General features: G+C 43.2%; 1 protein-coding gene across 1 annotated transcript; it reads left to right on the forward strand.

Annotated features, from left to right (window-relative positions):
* The first annotated feature begins 806 nt into the window (after nucleotides 1–806).
* LOC128907279 (protein ELYS-like) lies at nucleotides 807–21253 on the forward strand. Its single transcript, XM_054195954.1, has 24 exons — nucleotides 807–927; nucleotides 1647–1900; nucleotides 3598–3778; nucleotides 4587–4794; nucleotides 5511–5627; nucleotides 6594–6678; nucleotides 9697–9844; nucleotides 10495–10627; nucleotides 10715–10896; nucleotides 11278–11339; nucleotides 12172–12300; nucleotides 14039–14129; nucleotides 14218–14307; nucleotides 14470–14610; nucleotides 15387–15491; nucleotides 16263–16356; nucleotides 17238–17361; nucleotides 17483–17539; nucleotides 18508–18654; nucleotides 18746–18933; nucleotides 19103–19247; nucleotides 19344–19475; nucleotides 20676–20823; nucleotides 20911–21253. The coding sequence occupies exons 1-24, from the start codon at nucleotides 807–809 to the stop codon at nucleotides 21063–21065; spliced, it is 3237 nt and encodes a 1078-aa protein (XP_054051929.1). The 3' UTR covers nucleotides 21066–21253.
* The last annotated feature ends 242 nt before the right edge of the window (nucleotides 21254–21495 follow it).

A 21495-nucleotide genomic window follows, 5' to 3' on the forward strand; every position in this document is an offset into this window, starting at 1 on the left:
AGAACAAAGGAGCAGATGGAGAGATGGGAGGCGGCGGCAAGTCCTCTCTTTTGGTGGCAGGGAAGTCAGCATGTTTTGTGAAACCATCTCTTCAGCTGCGGCTGGCCATATTTTTAGCTTTTTCGTCAGTAAGCCCATTGCATTGTTGGCCCTTGAAACGGATTTTCAGGTACTACCGTCAGTCAAAACTGACGTCCCTGAACCCTGACTTGGCTGAATGCGATTCTGCTTGAACATGTAATTTCTCCATGTTTATTTTTCTTGGAGCTTTTTAATGCAAAAATCTATCCTCAGCCTGTGACTCGTGGTACGCTCCTTTCTTTGGAAATAGTTTGGAAGTCCTAAGTACCTAAGGTGAAGAACAATGGTAATTTTGGCTGCTAGAAGACAACTGACAATAAGTAACAAAGGGTAAAGTACGAAATCAAGGGAAAGGACAAATGGAAAGTTGTACCTGTTACTGAGAAGCTTTTTAAAATCTGATTTTTCTCAGCTCCCATCTTCCTAACCTGTGTGAGTAGACTTGAACTCAGTGTATTGGGCTTTTTCCTGTTATTTCTCTGTTGATACGTCTGGGTCACTTTTTGTTGGTGATCTCACAGGCATCAGAAAAGCAAAGGATTCTCCTTTTGCTCTGCTGGGAGAGCAAAAAGTCTCCCGAGTGCCATTATTTGCAAGAAAAAGAGCTAGAGGTGACGTCTAGGGGATTTTTCACTGCATAATGATGAAACTTCTGTCACTCTCAAGAATATTTCTGGCTGGCGTGAGTCTAGTTGTGCAATTTTTTCCTGTATTTACAGTGAAGAATGCAAGACCTAACAGCTGAGGTAACGAGCAGTCTGCTGCAGTTTCCAGAAGTGACTCTTCAGGCACTTGGGGAAGATGAGGGAACCCTCGGCTCTGTGCTGTGCGGGAGGTTTTCTGGAGGTGAGCATTTTCCTTTAAATTTGGTCTCGGTATAAAGCTGTTCTTGCCTGGAGGCTACCTGAAGCCTCAGGTCATCGTATCAGCTGTGTCAGGTTGGTGCTGTTAAGGGGCATCCTGTTTAGAGAGAGAGAACAAAAAGGGTGCTTCAGCGATGACAAATGCTAATATTAAAACGTGAGTATAGTTAAACTTTGAAGTGGACTTTCCAGGTGATGTGACAGTAGAGCTGGGTGCCTATCTGGAGGTCTAGGCTTCTGTTAAGACCAGGTAGAATCTATCTACCTGAGTGTAAATGCAGGAATTGAGCTCATACTTCCTTTGGGCTGGCAGTAGTTCAGTGAAACAAAATGCCTTCAATTCTTCCTCTACGCTCCAAGACTTGTATTCCCATATGCGTTTAGATCATTTCTAGCAAAACCAAGGCGAATATGGTATAAAGGCTGTCGATCAGGACCTTGTAATCTTTATCCCAAACAACCCAGATTCTTCGGTGCGGGAATGACAAGTACAAATGCAAAATACCAAGGTGGTTAATTTTAGGAGGGATTGCTTGGGGATTTCAACGGGTGATTTTGAATCATTGACTAGAATGAGGTAGGTCGGTCTTCCTCTGCTAGGTACGTTTATTGAAGGAAAGGGGCAGGCACTGTGATTTTTTTTCAGCTGTTTTCAGTCTTCCGTTGGACATTTGCTTCAGTCCTCTTTCTTTTCTCTCACAGGGAGAAACGGCCTGGCGTGGTTGGCACGTGGTCCTCACCTTGAGGTGGTGAACTCTGTGACAGGAGAGCGGCTCTCTGCGTACCGTTTCAGTGGAGTCAATGAACAGCCTCCCACTGTTCGTGTGGTGAAGGAGTTTTCCTGGGAGAAGAGAACTGGACTGCTGGTTGGGTTGGAAGACGCAGAGGGAAGTGTTCTCTGTCTGTACGACCTTGGACTCTCAAGAGTGGTTAAAGCAGTTGTTCTTCCCGGGAGGGTAGGTACTTTTTAATTGGAGAAACGAAGCTTTGATGTTGTTAGGTGCTGCGTAGGCCTGTTTTAGGACAAGCTTTGGAGCGTCTCTTTGTAGGAGGTATTTTTTCTATTGTGCGTTAACATCCTGTCACTTGAGAGTATCCAGTCAAGACGGTGTTGCTGTAAAATCTTGGGCTTAATGTGCCATTATTGTTTGAGTTTACTGAGAGTAAAACAAGTTTTCTGGTTTTATTGTAGAGCACAAAGTTACCCGATTCTCTCCTTCCACAAAAAGGCATTGAAAAGCACCTTTTTTTGGCCCTAATTGCTTGATTTCCATCAGAAATACCGTCTTTAAAATGGCTCAGAATTCCATAGTTGTGCTGTAAATGACTTCGACACATTGCCTTGAATCTCAGCCTAGCAAGCAGGCTGAGGAGAACACATTTTTCTGTTGACTTAGGAGAGGAAAAAAGAGCCTCTAGTGAGTTATCTGACAGATTGTTGGGAGGTCACCTTTCAGCCTGCAGTCCTTGAATCTCTGCTCTCTGACTAGTGTGTTTGTGTAGATGGGACACACTGGTGTAATGTTGCTGATGTTTTCTGTCTTCTGTAACCCAGAAACTCAAATGATGTGTGTCCCCTAGCCTCATTATCTTAATGTAAACAAGAATCGGTGGAAGTCAATAGAACATGAAGATTCATTTTTATCATCTTAGAATCTGCAACAACTAGCTAACTAACTTCTTAGCCAGCTTTCCATCAGGTGCTTTGGTTTGACTTGCTAGAATACAGGTGGAGTTTTGTTTGTTTGTAATGCTACAGTGTGATGACTAGTAGTAAGCATTCGTATTGGGGTCACTGAGAGAGAGAAATACGTGCAGCTTTAGCGCAGGAGTCTTCGTGTGCTCGTGTCTCTGCTCTAGCAGTCAGTGTTGTCCTGGGATGTGCTGCAACGTGTGCTGAAAGGTCTGTCTTCGCCTTGTGAGACAGTTGCGTGCAGACTGCTGGGCACGTGAAAGAGCAGCGTGCGCTTCCTCCTTTAGGTGGAGTCACCTTTTTATCTGAGAAGCTGCTGCTTTAGGCTGGCTTTTAACATTTTTCTCAACATTCGTGAAAGCGCTGGTGTGCATTTAAAGCTTCTTTTCCTTTATGTGGCTGTTACTTTTCTTCTAAATGCGGACTAGTGTGAATTTTACTAAGCTGGTCTCTCCCTTCAACGCTTTCTAAATACCTTTCACTCCCATGGAAATGGTGTGTCTCCCATGCAACTTGGCCGCTGCCTCGTCTGACTCTCGAGCCCTGATTTATCCTAACGCCCGTTTGTCAAAGAAGGCATAGACTGTATCGCGGTGCTGGTGGGCTGTGAGCAGTGGGAGACCTCGATGTAGTTGTGTTTGTCTGTCTTAAGCCCCTTGAATACGATAAAGTTTCTTGCGTATAACTGATTTTCTGTGTTTTCCTCCAGTTAATTACTGCGAAGTAGGAAATGGAAATTGCTAAGCTGTACTAATAGAATGCCCCATGTAAGTTGAAGTTAAGTCACTTACCCGCAGGAAATCTAGTAAATGGAAGGCAGTAACAGGTTTTTGTACGGGGCTTTTTTGTCTTTGTCTCTTTTCTTGATCTAATTGCAAACAATGCTTTGATGCTCCTGTATTTACTTTTTCTATTGAGCTTGTCAAAGAGCTCAAATAGTAACTTGTAGTTTTCCTGTAGGTAACCGCTATAGAACCCATAGCGAATCACGGAGGACCCAGCGTGAGCACTCAGCACCTCCATCAGAGTCTGCGATGGCTCTTTGGGGTGGCAGCAGTGGCTACAGATGCTGGCCATCTCCTTCTGGTTGACCTTAGTTTGGATGATTGCTCCTGCACTCAGAATGATATCGAAGCATTGGGTGAGCCTGCAGTTTTTCCACATGAATTTAAACGCAAGAAAACTTCTGTCTTCTAACGAAACAGTATGCATCCCACTTTGAAGACCCTTGTGTCAGACATTTCTGACGACTGGTTACAGGTGGCAGTTTGACATCGTATAGTCCTGACCTGATTAAACCTGGGAGTGTCTGACTGCTCCTCCCAGTGTTGTAAATGCCCCCTCCCACCAAGATCCCTGTGCCACTATGATTCTTGCCAGAGAGGTGTAGGAATTTTGCCACGTGAGCCGGTGCGGCCGCCTGGTAGGAAGTTGTGTTGGAGGAGCCCTGTTTCCCGGGAATGCTCTTCTGCTTGTGTTAATTGACTTGGGGCAAATTTTGGGCTTGTTTTTTAAAATAAACCCGACTTACCAACACCCATGCATTTGGATGAATGAAATCTCGAATAGGTGTACTCAGATTGCATACACCGTTTTGGCTATTACAACAGCAGCTTCAGAAATTGGTGCCACTTCAAACACGAGGTGCCACTTCAAATTTCATCACGAGGCCCAGACTTCTGCTTTTCAGAGTCCAGGAAGAATTTGGTTACGTTATTAAGGTTACACTTTTACCTAGCTTTCAAACGTGAGTGAGAATACTTGTCTTATCCAAGAGTTCTTATGTTCTTTGAAGACATACATAATGGAAATGGCAAAAAAAAGTGTTGCATAAATGGCTATTTTGCCTGGCACGGTAGCATTAGATGATAGGGGTTGTCACATCAGTGCCTAAAATGCAGCCTAAATGGCATAACGTATTCATTTATTGCTTGGTTTTGTGTGTGTAGATCTAGAAGTTGTCACTAAAAATCCTGCTGAAGTTGCACAAAGAAGAGAAACTGTGACCAGCGAATGGAGGTGTCTCTGTTTTCAACTACAAAATGCTTCCGGAACAGCAGTATCAGCCCTGTGCTACATAAGCAGAAGCAACCAGCTCGTTGTGGGTTTCTCGGATGGCTACCTGTCGCTCTGGAATATGAAAACTTTGAAGAGAGAGTAAGTAGGCCTTTACACTTGGCCATGCCTGGAGGTGTGGGGCTCTCGATTTGTTGCTTAAGGAAGTATGTGAATGTAAAGAGAACTTTTTCAGGGACTGACATGAGTATGAGTATAATCTTGGCACGTTCAGAAATCCTCTTCTGACATAACTTTTCAGTCATACCTGGATCAAGTGGTCCGCCTTCTCCCCAGTGGACTAGGATTGTTTTCCTTATTGTGCCTGTGGATTGAGGAACTGTGGAAAGCATGCTTCCTGGGGTTTTCAGAACCGGTTACTGCAACTGGGGCATCCATTGAAAGGCTGAAGTATGTCAGTGATGTGATTTTGGTGCCGATATTCTCTAAAGTGTCCAGGGTGAAACTAGTGAGACATGAAAACTCAATAGCTGACCTGTGCCTGAAAAATGTATTCTTTCCTGCATGTCAGCTTTGGCCGAAAGAGCAATCTCACCTGAAATATTTGGCTAACTTCTGGTCGGGATTCACTTCAGCAGATCTGCTCTGACTCCCCAGAAGCTGTTGGATGCATAAATAGACAGTGGAGGAATAATTAGGTGGCAAGAGTAGAGTGTGGAGGTACAAATAAGGTTCAGAAGTCAGGAAGAACAATGCTTGACGTAGTCCAAGAAACGAGAAACTACCTGTGTTTGGGCCACTAGGCTCACCTTTTGTTTTCTTTTTCGTTTTGCTTTTTTTTTCCCCTAAACCTGTAGGCACCACTCTCAGCTTGAAGGAGGGAGGATTCCTGTCTATGCTGTCACTTTTCAAGAGCCTGAGAATGATCCTCGCAATTGTTGCTACTTGTGGGCTGTTCAGTCTACGCAGGAAAGGTGAATAAAAACTTTAACTATCAGCCACTGAATTAATTCTTTTTTTTTTTAAGGATATTTGTTCCCATACAGTTGAACATGTGTATTTGTTGTGTGTCTGCGATTCTTTCCGGTACGGAAGGTGTTAAACTTAGAATGCAATTTTTACAGGATTTACCAGACATGAAGAGGGACCTACTAGTTCCTGCCTTCTGTCAGAAGGCAAAGCAACAGTGGCCATATTCTTCTGCTCGCATTCTCAAATGGTTTGCTTTTGTTCCTCGATGACCGCTTCATCATTTGTTTGATAGTCACACCGTGGTATTAAAATACCACTAGGAGCAGTTGAGGCTGCAGATCTAGAACACCAGACGTGCCCACACAACAGCCTGCCGCCCCTAAAGGCGGCGGTGACAGTATTGCCGATGGCCTTGTGCCAGCATCAGCAGTCTGTGGAGCCTTGGTGAGCCAGTGCAGCTCCCCTGGCAGAAAACGATTCAGCAGAAAAGCCAGCGGGTTCCTGCTGTTCTGCTGAATCAAATCGGACTTGGAAGGGTGCAGAGTGTGCAAGAGGGGGAGGGGAACTTTGGTGGTAAGGGAAGGGCAGAGAGATCTCTCTTTCTGCATCAGCAAGCGATTCCATCAGCTCAGCTGTTGGTAGAGTGGCAGTCTTTTAAAATTTGACTTCAAAGCAGTTTTGATGGAGAACTCTTCATTGTGAAGAACTATTTCCAACAATTCTTAGTCCATACAACATATTACAGCTTTCCAATTGTACGGTTGGCTTTTGCCCCTGAAGCTGTTAGTGTCAAAACGCCCTCCTTCATGTTTCAGTGGCTAAATGTGGCCGATGATCATGTTTTGGGAAGAGGTGGTGTTCTTTTCAGCAGGAGCATGCTATTAAGAAAACGTCTAGGTCTACTAACACGACAATGAGGACTATAAAGCAGCTTTGTAACCAAATTTCATAATTTATCCCTTTTTCAGTGAAGGTGATGTGGTGAGTTTACACCTGCTGCAGTTAGCGTTTGGTGACAGAAAACGCGTGGCCTCAGGACAAGTCATGTATGAGGTAAGAGGTGCATGCGTGGGAAAAGCAGACAATAGTAATTTTCTCTAAGGGAGTATCAGTTGAGTTACAGGGGTGAGATTTACCATCAAACTTCAGAGCTGGCTGAAAAAATAATAATGTTTTGCTGAGTCTTCTTGGGCACGGCCTTTGTCCATACCTTTTGGAAAGAAGGCATACCATTTTATACTGCAGTGTCGTGTGTTCCAGCTAGATTCATCTGCAAAGAGCCCGTATAAATGAAATTCCTGAAGAGGACGCGGCTTTTGCAAATAAAATTATTCTGAAATACCAAATGAATGGCATGTAGGAAGAGAAGATTGGGCCTTGAATCGCTTGGTTTAACCAAGCTTCGGACTTGAATAAGCTTCTGTCTCTCTCCCTTTCTTAAAATACAGTCATACTCTATTCTTTGCTGATCTTCAGTTTTATATTCTTGGTTTCCCTTAGAGCTTTGTCAGCCGGACTTTTCACATGAAATGCACCTAGAGTGTCTCTTCAGTGTTGATCCTGACACTTAGTAGCTGTAAAGATAACTTGTTCTTCTTTTTGGCTGGGTGACCTATTCAATCTACTCTTAAAGCCAGGAAAATATGTAATTTGGTCAGAAGAGTGTACCTAAATGTTAGATCTGGCTCCAAGAGGATGCGTTTAAAATACAGATGTGAGGTATCCTTGTATCTCAGATAGCTAACAGAGACAAGGCGCATCTGTTAGATGTGTAATTCCATTCAGTTGTACGCCTGGAAGTCTTCCAAAATCTTTTTGAGGGGACAGTAATCTTAGTTCAGAGCAAGTCTTTCCTCCTGATTTGGTACTTTCTCTTGCATGTTCTCAATAGCTATGGAACGAAACAGGGGTGACTCTTGTATCGTGGTACTCTGGTTTTTGTAGGGACTGTGCCTTTTGATTTTTTTGGATTAATTTAGATTTTGAGTGTTTTGCTTATGTGTAGGAAAGGTGCTTCCTCATTTGCCACTGTTGCTTTTGCATAGAGAGAGGTTAGGTGTTCGGAAAAGGTGGTGTTTCTTTAAAATGCATTATCTATCACGGTGACCAAGTAGAAGGATCTTCCAGTGATTCATCGCGTGCTGGATGCTATCTCTTTATCTTTGTTGATGTGCGGGACCTGTGCTCCACAGCGGATGCTTTTAGTCTCAGAACACTTCCTTGTAGTCACAGATTGGTTAGTACTACATGACTGTCTGCCTGCATGGCTGTCTGAGTCAAGTTTCTTGTCCATCTTCAGGGGTAGAAAATTTAAGTGTCTCCCGTTTGCTAGGCCAAGTTTGAGTAAAGAAGGAGGAATCTACTGTTGATCCTTGTTCATTGGATAGAGTTCATAGGAGGTCAAAAGACTTTTTCAATACAGCAGTGCTTTTTGTTCCAGGAATTAGGTTTGAGGCTATGAAGCAGTGCCTCTTTGACTGTGTGTCATGGTAAAAGTCACAAATAGGACTTATGGAACATGTGGTACTGTGTTTTTCTATACGCGTGTCAAACTCTTGTCTCCATTGCCTTCAAGGTTGGTTTAAGTCGGCTTAAGTAATTAAACAGAAAGGTATGTTTAAGTAATGCTTCCAAAGACCTTTTTTGTACTGTCGCAGCAGTTGCTAAATCTGGTGCATCAAATCACGATCGTAGAGCGCATCTTTACCCTCGTTCTGCACAATGCTTGCGGATGGGCAGAGTATACACTCTCTACTTTGATACCAGAGTTTGACCAGTGCATCTCGTTTGAAAACTTGTTTTTGTGTTTTGCTAGTCAATGGAGTCGTTACTTAACATCTGCCATACAATGGAGTTCCTTAGAATGACTTTGCCCGGCGTGGAAAGTTTAAAATGCACTGCTTTGCTTCAGAAGCATTTTCTTTTTAGTTATGAAAGACTTTTTTTAATTATTTAATTTTTCTTTTTAGACAACCTTCATATTTATTTGTAACACTTCCTGGAATCATTAAGAGAAAGCTCGCCTCTTCTCAGATTAGGTGAATTAGATGTATCCTATGAGATCATACGGGAATGTGTGGTTTCATGCCAGTTCGTTTCAGAGCTCTGCAAGTTTAGGAAACTTGGGTAGAATGTGGCGTTATCAGTTTATGGGTTGTGTGGGTTGGGTTTCTTTTTCCCTCTTTTTTTTTTTTTTTTTAATTATAGAGCTGCTATTTGTCCCCAGTACACCCATTCATGTGTTGTATGGTAGACAGTTTGAATGAATGCTGTATTTGGAAAGACGGTATTTCACTTCACGCTTACTTAAAAAATGGCGCTATCAGAGGTTCACCACAATCGTGCCAGGGTTTCTGTGTATCTCAAAATTAGTTTGTTTACTGTGTAGTAATTCGTGATGCTAAAAGCCTTGGCCACGTGCATCCCGTGTCCTTTCTGGTTTTCCCTTTTGCTGTTGGCTGTGCTTGGTGAAGGAGCTGAGGGATATTTCACCCGTTAGTCTCTGACAAGATGAGAGGAGGAGCTGTCATAGCTTACGTGGCTTGAAAGAAGATTGCTAATCAGTATGAAGTTCTCACAGTAACTAGAGAGGGGTGCACGGTCACTCTGGTGGTGTGCCCATAGAAAATACCTCTTGACAGCTTTAGCTGCTCTAATGCTGGGGCTTCTCTAACTTCATCAGTTCTGCAATCAAGACATGGAGCAAAGAGCTTTGCATGCATGTGTGTTGCATCACTTTAGATATCTCTTTGTAGCGATATATTTATTTTTACAAAGAACATTCTTGGATGTCGCAAGGAATTCTGCAAAACATGTTTAGATCTGAATAATGTTAGGGAAATTCTGAATTTTGAAAAAGTGCAAAGCCTTTACAGCCAAACTTACCCATTACGATTTGACACTGCATTCTCTTGCATGTCAGGCATAGTTTCTATTTACCATCAGAAATAGGCTCATGCGAAATACACAGTATAATAAGCCTATTCTGTTAGACTGTCTTTCATATTTAGCCATAATGTATGTTTTTATCTTAGAATGACCTTTGCTCTCTTCTCTGATTTTTTCCCCCAGGGTTTGGAATACTGTGGCGAAAAGTTCAGTTTAGATCTCACGGGTGGAGTCTTTCCCTTGAGAGGCCAGATGAGTACTAAATTAATCAGCTGCCAGACTGTCGAAAAATTCCGCAGCGACGTTGACGGAGAGGATAGCGTAAATGAAGGTTTGTTCTGATGTCCGTGTTTGGTGATTTTAAAAGAAGTGCTTTTGGAACCTAAGCAACGAATGCTGTTCTGTCCCCACAGTCTGAAAGTCTTGCCTATCTGCATAGACTAGATTGTTGGGATTATTTACGAAGAAAAAATGGATGCTTAAGTTATGTGGGACTTCTTTAAGGGAAAAAGTGGGTTTTATTTTATGCTTGCTGACATGCTATCGCGATGTATGGTGGGGCCGTTTGTATGATGATGGTCAGTCGTTTTACTCCTCCAGCTGCCGTCTTTGTACAAGAAGTTCAAACTCTCCATTGCTTAGGAATGTGACCAGAATTTTTTCCCTTCTTCAAACCGATGTCCGCATCTGCATCCAGATGGTAGCCCGTCACAAGTGCTGTTCCCCAGGGCACTGCGCTGGGGCCACTTCTCTTTAGTATCTTGACCAGTGATCTGGATGAGGGGACAAGAAAAAGGGGCAGTGTGACTGAAACTTATCACAGAGATGTTTGCTATTCCGTAAGTACTGTAATCACTCTTAGGAAGTGTTGTGTTTCACGAGTGACAGAACAGAATGAAGCCAAAATAGAAAGTGGTGTTTTAAAAATATCGGATCTATCGTATTTTCTACAAGTCAGAAACAATGTCTTCTCTTTTACAGTCACGTCTCCTGACACCAGTGTCTCAGTCTTCAGTTGGCAAGTGAATACGTACGGTCAGGGAAAACCATCTACTTACCTGGGTGTATTTGACATTAATCGCTGGTATTCTGCTCAAATGCCAGATTCACTAAGGTAGATTTTTCTTCAGTAGTTTTCCATATGCCTGCCAATAATTCATTTGAATGTCGGCATTTAGCTTACGCGCTTGTTTTCTTTAAGGCCGGAAGAATTCCCTCATGAGTGCCCCTATTTTGCACTGTGGCCGCTGGATACTGTAGTGAGCGTGACTTCTCCGAAGCTCCTTTTGGATATTCTGGTCCATGAGCGGAGTCTAAGTCGGGGAGTTCCTCCTTCTTATCCACCACCTGAGCAGTTTTTTCATCCAGGCAACTATAACTTTGGTAGGTATTTCACTGCTTTTGAGAGTGATAAGCTTAAAATGAGGTCAAATGCCATTCATTGGTTCTCTTGTTCAGTCATTGTTTGTCATTCAAAACCCAAACCAAACCAAAAAAACACCCAGTCGCCCACAAACCCAACTCTGATCACGTTGTACTGACAAGGTATTTACTATTGTGGAACATATCTGACAGCCGGCTGAGTTTTGGTGCTTTTGTAATGTAGGCGGTGAAGTGGTGCTGGTTATAGCCTGAAATGCCTGTGAACTGAAGCTCAAAGCACTCAGTTATATGTTTCTAGATACCGGTGTGTAAAAAATGTAAACTGGTCATGCCATAACTGTGAGAGTACGGAAGGTTGTCAAACGTTCCCTGTTTCTGCAGATGGTACGTGCTTGCTGACCTCCGGAGTCGTTCACATGACTTGCACCGGCTTCCAGAAGGAGGTGATCTTTTACTGTATCTTTATTGCGAGTGGCAGGAGATGTAGCTTTTCTAAGTTTTCTGTTGCACTGCTTTCCGTGTTAGGGACCGTTTCACGCTCATCCTGCCCGTCCACACGCATAGTTGCAATTGTATCCTGTCGCCAGTTGTATGCAAATGGTAATGTTTTAGGTCCCCTCTTGGGACTGTACAACTGCCGTTGTCTCCTCTTGAAGCACGATCGGGGATTGAATGTCTAGAAAGGAATGCAACGTTGCTCCAGGAGCAAGAACAAAACCACTGTAGAAGGCGGGGAAAGGTGTTACTTCTTTATTGCCCCTCAGTCGAACTGCCTGCATAGTCTTGAGTTAGAGTTTTGATCCCCAATTCTCTTGAAAAAGGAGGGAATGGAGAAAATGAAAAATCACATAACTGTTTGAGGAGTGAAAATTTTGTTTTCTCCCAAACTCGGCCAAATTATAACTTCTGAGCCACGGCACAGATTGTGACAGATAATTTTGAGTGAAGTTTCAGCTCACTAAATGTTTCCAACATGAATCGGCTTCCATACGAATAGGCATAGAAAGGATCTTCCAAAGCGTGAAGTTGCATGTTAGCTTAGCTTATATAGAATGTATTTTGTGTCAGTGTTGAGGGAAAGAGCAAGGCCTGTGTATAGACAGAGAAGGTAGAAAAGACTTAATTACGCAGATTGCTAACCTAAAGCATCTTAGTGGTTCAGGCTGTCTGACGGTGTCAGTGAACATTTAGATTCTTCCTTTTAGAGGTTATCCAGAAGCGTAGTGACGGAATAACAATGCTGTCTTAATCTGTGGTTTTCGATTGATGTTTCAGACCTTGAATTTTTTGAAGAAATCTGGCCCTTCAATATGGGAAGCCATTCAGGATAGCTACAATAGGTGTCTTGTAGCTGGCTTGCTGTCTCCAAGACCAGTTGATGTCCAGCCATCCAGTTTGAGTCAGGTGAGTGCCTATGAGGGAATCAAGGGGGAAATACATCCATCTGGTCTGACAGGGCTGGAGGGGCTACAAGACACGATACTCCAATTTGAAATACAGGTGTTGACCTGAGCTAGCAGAAGTAATCGTATCCTTAGATCCAAAGTAGTGACTTTGACTGGGAACAGCCCTAAGAGATCTGTCTTTAGAGACCCCTCTCTTAATTCGGTGCCACACACAGATGCGCACAAGGAAGCGTGCAGTCAGTGCTGGTCATGCCCAGCATAACGCATGTGTCCCCCAGAGTAACCCCCATCCCTGTCAGTTTCTCAAAGCAGTGGTTCAGTGCAGTAGCCGACGATGGGGGCGTCTCACTGGGATGCGAGCTCTTGCAGACGTCGGCTTGCTGCACTGTACGTGATCATTTGCTTCCAAGGAAGTGGGCTGTGGTAAAGGATTACTGCTGTCAGCTCTCCCTGGCAATTTCTTCACGGCTTGCCCTCGTTTTCCCTTCATCGGTAGGCTTTTCTGCATCCTCTCCGGGCGGATCTTCACCTCTGTAGCCTCTGCCTTGTGCTGCAGTAGCCCAATTTGCTCCTCTGAGACTGCCCTCTTGCAGCTGCAACACCTTAATCACCTTTATCTCATCACACTCGCTACCTTCTATGTGCTTTATGCCACCACAGTGACTTCACTCCCCCTGCCATAGGTTTTCCATTTGCAATGCACCAACCTTTCCCTGGAGCAATCAGCAGGAAGGGGAGAGCAGCCTTCCCGCTGCCCTCCTCTTCCTGTCTCCTGCATTCGTCACCACATTTGTGGACGTGTGTTAGGACATGAACGCTTCTGCACAGTGTGGTAGCTCAAAGAAATTTCTTGGCAAGCTGGCCAATGGTGTGTTTCCTTGTCTGAAACCAGTTTTCCGAAAAAGATGGCAATATCACATGTGTGTTCTACATGTGTAGAAGTCGCTTTGAATGTCATGATTTTGCCTAGAGGGCAAAGATACTTTTGAATGTGTTTAAAAAAACCCAACCAACCAAACAAATCCCATCCCAAAAACCAAAGTAAAAACTTATGAAGGGTCCTTTCACCTGAGAGAAGTACGAGAACACCAGCTGAGATAAGCTACTACTTAATATCACACGTCTGTGCATACCTGTGATTTATCCTTGTAAGGATTACCACTACACTATAATACAGTATTTGAAGAGCCTAACATTTAAACCATTAGGATGTAAATGTTTCGCTTCTTTTCTGTCACGTTACAAAATTCCAACGTACTGTTTTGGGTGTCAGAACTGCTTCATGTCTTCATAGTCTAGAAAGCTGCTTGGCCGTAGCTTCACTGTTTCCATGCAAACGTTGCACAGTTGTGTTTGTCCTGTCCCCTTCCTGCGTTCCTGATGGCAAACTTATATGCACAGATGTGTAACGCATATTAGCAGAGGATGTTTCTGGACGTAGTAAGTTGGAACTCAGTACGTGAAGACTGTAATGCAGAGGCATGCGAAGAAAGATTAGAATTAGGCTGCAGTAAGTTGAAATGTCAGAGGAAAAGTGTGTTAATGTGTTCCTCAGAGCAGTGGGCAGTCCAGCCTGTGGCTGGAATTAAGAGAAAGGACGTGGCGTTCCTGGCCTGTGTCCTGATTGACTTTGTGATGTCTGAATGAGTATACAGTTAGAAAGAAACATTTACTGTTGATGGTTCACATGGTGCAAGTAGGTAAGATTCTCATTTGAGTTTGTCTGTTACGTTTAGGAGGAGCAGCTGGAAGCAGTATTGTCAGCTGCTGTCCAGACAGGTTCTGTGGGACTTCTGACTGGATGCATTAAACATTGGATATCTGAAGGTAATACTTGGAACGTTGTTTTTTTACGTGGTACCTCTTTGAGTTGGAGCCTGTTGATTCATTTCTTTTTTGTTCTCTTTGTTTAAAGAGCAGCCAAGGTCTGCTGGTAATTTACGGTTTGTTCTTGAGTGGACATGGAACCAAGTGATCTCTACAAAGGAAGAATTTGACCAAATCTGTGAGTACTAGCGTAGTCATTCTGCAATCCTAAAGTCGTTCTTTCTGATTGAGCTTCCTCAGTAATACGCCGCTATAGGATATTGCACGCGGTCCTTGAAGTGCGCCTTGAAACTCTGGAATTGCTCTGTCGGCTAACGATTTAATATTTATTCTTGAAAAGGTGTTCCGCTGTTTGATGGCTCTTGCAACTTCATTGACCCCCAGACATTACGGTCTCTCCAGCGCTGCCAGTTGCTTTTGAGCAACCTTAGCACGGTCTTAAACTGTTTTCTCACAGAAGCACAAGAGCTTACTGAAAAAGGTTTGTAGTAGTGCTACAAAATCTTTGGTATGTTTTATTAAGATTTGGAATTGTGGCAACATGGGCTTTTGTTGTTTTTGAGGATTGGAAGACAGTCACATTTAGCTGGGAGAAGGGGCTTAAAGCTGAGCGCTTGGGACCACCACAAAACACGCATTGAGTTCAGGGCAACAGTTTATGGTGGAGCTCATGCAAGGGGGTGGGGGAGGCTACATTCAGAGAGAAGCTTTGTAGGCAACTGGGCTGAAATTACAGCAACCGAATGTGGTATTGCTGAAAACTATTCCTTTGAATTCTTAGCTAGCAAGTTCTAGTTGCATGCAGACACCGTGTTGCAAATTGCTAAACAATACGAAGGAAGCGTAAACGAGTAACATGCAAAGTAAGTTACTTGAGTTTCTACAGCTTTTTCTCTTAGAAATGGTTCTTGGCCTATTGAGAAAAGAAAAGAATATCCCTTTGCTATCAGAAGAATCTCTGCTACGTGAGAAACAGATGTCTTATTCCTGCGTGCATTTAGTAGTTCAGGCTTTGGGTTTTTTGTTTTTTTTTTTTTATTTTAGCCTTTAGTGAGTTTAGTTCTTTATAGGGGTTGCTTTTTGTTTTGGTGGTGATAGTGGGTTTTTTCTTCAAATAAGAAAGCGATACAGCATGAAAAACGCAAAGACAAAGATTTCTAATGTGCTATTTTTATACTTTTGGTTTAGTAGGATGAAGGGAGTTTTGTGAAAATGAACAGAATTGCATAACGCTAATCATCTCCTGCCTTTTTTCAGGTTTTGCAGACGTGACAAATAAGCAAGCGGTAACCGGCCTCATTTCTTTGTATGCACGAGTGGTCATCTGGTTCTGTCGATCCGGTCTCCTTCCAGAGGGTTTAGGTAAGCGTGACCTGTCATACGTTTGTAACAAGGCGACCATCCAGTGAGTGACTCCCACGAACGTGTGCTTAGCCATGTTTTTGTAACGGTTTCGTCAGGAAGAAGTCGTGCTGGTTCAGTGGCAGGGTGTGCTGAAGTTCTGTGGGTGAAGTTGAGATTTTGCTGGGTTGTCAAGTACACAGCGTAGAATGAGGCAGGCAGTTTCTTTCCTGGGTGGATTTTAGGGATAGCAATGGGCCTCTGACTTCAAGGAGCTGCTTGTGTCCACAGCTTGAACTACTTGAGATTTTAAACAAAGTACTATTAAACAACAAGTACCGGAATGCTTGTTTTTATAGTGAGAGCATTACCTGCATGTTTTGAACTTTCTATCAGTTGCTTGAGGAGAAAGTACACCTTGGAAATCCTTCTTTAGTTGGATGGATTATAAATTCCATTGTCAGCCTTAATTGTCTCACAGATGCTCACGCGGCATGTTTAGAAACCATTCCCTTTGAGAACTGGGTGGTTTTTTTTATGGTGAACTTCAGCTTACCCTACATGTTGTGAATGCTGCGTGAACTGTAACCTTGAAACGGCACTTGGGGCAAGAAGGAATTGAGTCTTGTCTCTTAGAGTTCTTTTAGGAAAGGCAGAAAGAGGATTGGCTTCTTTCAGAGTTGGAGGCTTCTTGATGCTTAGCTTGTACGATCTTCTGTCTCTTTAGGCAAAAATTTTCGTTTACAAGTGTGATATGACTGCTTTAACTTGCTTCTACTTTGTTGCCTGTAGATGACGATACGCGTTTGTCGAGACCTTTCTACAATTATCCTCTGATTGAGAGCTACTATACTGGTCACCGACAGAAACTTGAGCGTTTATCAAGGTAAGAGCTAGAGGAAGACTCTAGAACACTTCCACGGCAAATTCAGAAGTGGAAGGGAATGGCTTTTATCTCAACAGTTGCATGGGCTATGCGTAATGCCGCTGCCAGCAATACTCTTGACTTCAGTGACATGTGTGTTCTGTTGAACAGAGAGGTTACTTTCCTGTGTTAAAATGTTGATATCTACCTCTGCTTAGTACCACTGGTTGGTATCATCATTTTTCGGTAGTCTACTTTATTCATTGGCTAATGTGTATAATTTCTGACTACTGAAAAAGGCCACGTGATTAGGACAGGATCAGTCACCTCCATATGACCGATTATGACCACATGACCAATAGAGGGTCATAACTGTATTGGCCTAAGTCCCCTTCTCACAAGTACGTGGTGTGATTTCGTAAGATGGTTGGAGTTACATGGAGTTGGCACGCCTCGCACTCTCCTGGCTGTCGGATAGAAGGCACTTGCTAACGTCAGCTCTCTTTCCTGGACTAGCTGCCTAGCACGTAGGCGGCATGCCTTGGATTAGCCAATAATAGGTTTTTCTTTGGAAATTGTACTGAAAACTGAATAAAGACCTGACCAAGCTTCGGCGATGGCACTGTGACCAAGAGGCTGCAAGGTGAGTTAAGGTGGAAGCTGCAGGGTAGGAGGTATTGACTTCAAAGTTCATCTTCCTTGGCTTACTTCTCAAGTAACTTACATACAGGCTCGTGTGTTCCTTCGAAGCACAGAGCCTCTAGTGTCCTTTTTCTGCTTTGTGCCATCGGGAGATTAAAGGGCAGGGCTGCAGTCAGCAGAAGACTGGAGGAAAGCCGTCACACTGGGAGGCTGGAATTAGTGTTTAACTCTGTCCAAATCCTTGCTACCTTTTGTTCCAGAGGAAAATGGGACTCGGACTGCTTGATGGTTGATGGAATGGTTTCCCAGTTAGGAGACCAAGTGGAGAAGCTGTGGCGGAGAGATGCAGGAGGAACTGGGAAATACCCGCCTGCCAGTTTGCATGTGAGTGTCCTGTTCACTGAGAACAACAACAAACGGCCGCCCTCCCCGCCAAACCCCACCCAAAAGCCAATGATTTAGGGAAGACAGGCGTTTTTTCAGAACTTTTAATTTTTCATTTCAGGCACTGCTGGATCTCTATTTGCTAGAAAGCATTGAAGAAAACTGCAAACACGCAATTGTATCCTTTCTAGTTATTTTGATTACACCTTCAGGGGATGCACATAAATGTTCTTCAGTGTTGGTCGCCGACCTGTTTCATGACATTTTTTCATTTATGCTTCAAAGACGATGCAAGTGAAAACATTTAGTTTAGCGTTAAGTTGTAGACAGAAGCGCTGTTTTATTTCTTTGTACTGTGGATTTTTGATGACTTTTTTCTTAAACGTTTTGTTGCAAAAGTCTTCTCCGATAGGGAGAAAACAGTTTTAGTAATAAGGGTTGAAGATATAAAATGTCCTTAGTTTTTCTCCAAATTTAAACACCGTTTAAAATTTTCTAAAACACCCATGATGGGTTATAAAACAATTTCTGTTTCAGAGCAAAAGGATTTCTAAGAGTGGTTTACCAGTACCGGATTTTTGCTGAAATCACGGGTTTTCCAGCGCAGCTCACAGTGCTTGCTTTGGTTCCGTTGAAAGTGCAGGCACACGGAATAAGCAACAGGGAGAAGAGAAAAGTCATGGGGCAGAAACTTAATTTTTAAGCTGCTGAAATACACAGCCTTGCTTTTGCTGTTTGTTGCCTAACCCGCGAGGGGAGCCTAGAGAGCAAGGGGCTTAGAAACGCTTATAGCCCAGAGCTGTCTTGTTAGATGATGTCCCTAAAAACGGACGTCAGAAAGAGAAAATGACACTACCAATGAGTGACCCGCATACTGGTTTAAATCCAGTTTTAATCATTCGGAGCTGAGCTGTACTGTAAGGATGCCACAATTTACACTGTTTTATAGACGCTGGACATGAGGGAAAAACCCAACTGTGGAATTTATTTGCTGTAATAATTGAGCATTGGATGCTCCAGTGTTTTGAATGTATTTTCTGCTTCCTACCACTTTTATATTCTTACTTCATTATGTTTTTCTAAAGGTAATGTGATAAAGTTTTGGTCTTACAAACTGATTAGCCTTAATGAGATACCTGATGTCAGACAATTTACTTGCTGCTGGATATCAAGCGTTCCTTTCCGAGTGAGACAGAAACTTCAATCGACTCCTTTGCAACTGCCTTTGGCATGCCTTGGGGACTTGTTAAGCTTGTTGAAGGTTTTTGGCTTCTAGATCACAATGATTACGAAGTAAGTATGGTAGAGTTGAGTTAGACATACATTGCAGTACAAAGCTATAATCTAGAAAATGATTTTAAAACCCGATCTCTAACTTGTACAGAATTCACTGGCCCTGCTCTTTCATCCCGCTACAATCAAAACCGCGTCGTGGCAGCACAAGAGAATTATTCAGTCCCTCCTGTGCCAAGGGGAGCGTGGGCAAGCCCTCAGATACATCCAGCTGATGAGGCCACCCACGGCAAGCAGCGGGGAAGTGCAGCTTCTCCTCACTGTGTTGCTCTCCAATAGGTAAAGAAATATACCCCACCATTTTGTCACGCAAATCTTGTGAAAATGGAGAACAAAGAATAGAAATCATCATCCCCTAAGTTTCCTTTAAACTTTGAGTACAAGACTCTTGGGGCATCTCTTTGGTTATGCTATTAACATCCCTTTACGTCTGAAAAATTAATTACAGGTGCATGGTGGAGGCTTGGGGTCTGTTGCACCAACATGCCGCTCAGGCAAACTTAGAAGACCTCTTAAAACACATGTACGGAATGTGCCGTGAGATGGGCCTGATGGAAGACTTGCTGAAGCTGCCTTTCACAGACACCGAAGAAGTAAGTGGGAGCAAGGAAAAATGTTCATCGTCTCTTTGAAAAGAGAAAAGGCAGAGCCATAACAGATTTTTGGAATGATTTTTTTTTTTCTCATAGGAGTGTTTGGAGAAGTTTTTAAGGACCAGTGCCGGTGTTCAGAATCAAGAATTCCTTTTAGTTCACCATCTGCAGCGTGCCAACTACATTGCAGCACTAGAGCTGAATCAATCCATGAATGTAAATCTTATGGTAAGTGTGAAAGTTCTGTTCTGTCAAGCGTGCAAGTTTCTGCTGGGTGTTACTAACTGGTTTTGATAGTACTCAATAAAAATCCTGCTTTGTTTTTTTCATACCAGTCTTTGAAACACTCGGAACAAGTTTCTACACCTTTGGTTACAGCTGAAGCTAAATGTTGACCAATATACGTCACTACTCCAAAGCTACTCTATGAAGCTATAAATTAAATGTTACACACCACTGTTGACCCCACTGAGAACAGTTTGTTTGCATCTGAGGAATAAACATGTATCTTTCCCATCAGCCAATCTTACCATTCCGTTATTGAGATACGTATGTTATGCGTGGCTTAGATTACTGGAAGTCGTTTGTGTCACTCCTTCCTATGGGATGACGAGTAGGTTGTATGTCATCGCTTGTGTCTTGCACGCAACTGTATTTTTCTAGCTGAGAGCAGGCTAGGTGCCAATCCACAGGTTAAATTTGTGTGGGTTTTGTTTGTTTTTTTTTAATTTCTGCGAGTTACAGTGTGCTCTCCAATTCCACAACTTTCATTTCACCGCTTTTATGACAAAAATTCTTGTCTAACCTCTATTTCTCAAAATAGCCAGATTACATTTTGTGTTACATGAACTTGTGTTCCGGATTTGTGACGCGTTTGCCGTTTTCTGGAATCATAGTTTTCCAGTGACTCAAACTTCTAAGGTGGTTTTGGAAGTCGTAGGTCCTGCATTTGAAAACTGTCATGTGGCCAGGTGGTGTGCGTAGGTCGCTTTTTCTTGCTTGTTTTAATCTTCACATCATGTTGTCCAGGGTAATTTCCAGTTGTCCCGTATATTCAGGGCACTGGCGTTTCAGGAAGAACAAGGGAAAGCCTGCTATGTAGTAAGTCGTTTGCAAATTGCAGGTGATATCAGAAAATTGCAGGTGATAACAGGTGTATCAGAAGAAGGTTCTGCAGAGTGCCAGCATTGTTTTAACTTCAAGTTGTAGGCTCTGTTGCTATTCCAGTCTTCCTTCCACTTTGCTAAAAGTACCAGGTGAAATCGGTGTGTGCGGATGGGTAGAACTTGCCGCTGTTCTGTGCAGTGGAGGTGTTTTACCACACCCGTAGAGGAAATCTGCTCACTAATGCGAAATAGCCCGGAGAGGTCTGTGCAAGGAACTTCTTGTAATTAGTTAAGCTTTTGCTTTGCGCTTTTCCTTCATCAGAATGACGGCGATCATCGCTTGACCGACAGAGCAGTTGCCAGAAATTCTCTATTAGCCCAATATGGCAAGATCCTTCCACGAATTGAAAGGCAGCTGGCCGTAGAGAGAGCCAAGCTTTACCATTTGCCTGCATTGGCCTCAAGAGAAGGTAACTTTTAGCGGGGGGAAATAGAGGGGAGAATTCCCTGTCACTTGGATGACACCAGGCTGAAATTTTTCCCCTCTTGCTTTACAGTCTCAAGACCAAAGCCATTAACTCCAGTAAGAAAACAAGCTAAAGCAGGAAATGTGCGTCGAAGACCAAATTTTCTGGCGAAAATATTGTCCAGAATTAAAGAATCCTGGGCAGGAATGAAGGAGAAAACCGGTTTCTCACAAGGTGGATTTTAAAGATGATGTCGTTTTTATAGCTGCTAAACGTGCTGTTTCTTCAGCAGGATGTTTCTAAAATTGAGGATGTTTCTAAAATGGGACCTGTTGAGATCCAAACAGGAGAGCAAGCAGTTGGGTTTCAACAGCACCCGCCAGTCCCTCACTAGAGACAGGAACAAGAAGAGACCTTAGATGCATTCACTTATTCAGCTCATCTCGGCTTTGGGATTTAGGACAACACTGTAGAGAAGACGGGGCTGGACTTGGGAATACGCAAATCCCTCATGGGAGTCAATGGAAAATTTGGGATGGGAAGAAGGCAGCAGGTCACAAAGCTTCCGCAGTCATTCCCGTAGCAGTGCAGTGAAGGTGTTTCTGCTTTCGTTATAGCTGGTGGGTACTGATTTAGATGTAAGCGCCTGGTTTTGGCTTGCGGGCCCTCACTGAA

Source organism: Rissa tridactyla, chromosome 3 (assembly GCF_028500815.1).
Source record: "Rissa tridactyla isolate bRisTri1 chromosome 3, bRisTri1.patW.cur.20221130, whole genome shotgun sequence".
In the NCBI taxonomy this organism is placed as follows: Eukaryota; Metazoa; Chordata; class Aves; order Charadriiformes; family Laridae; genus Rissa; species Rissa tridactyla.

Bases quoted from the DNA above. Each gene is read 5' to 3' on its own strand.
- LOC128907279 (XM_054195954.1), top strand. From the start codon at position 807: ATGCAAGACCTAACAGCTGAGGTAACGAGCAGTCTGCTGCAGTTTCCA. The intron at 16,357-17,237 runs GTAAGAGCTAGA...CTTTTGTTCCAG, and splicing joins AAACTTGAGCGTTTATCAAG to AGGAAAATGGGACTCGGACT. The intron at 19,476-20,675 runs GTAAGTGTGAAA...TTCCTTCATCAG, and splicing joins CCATGAATGTAAATCTTATG to AATGACGGCGATCATCGCTT.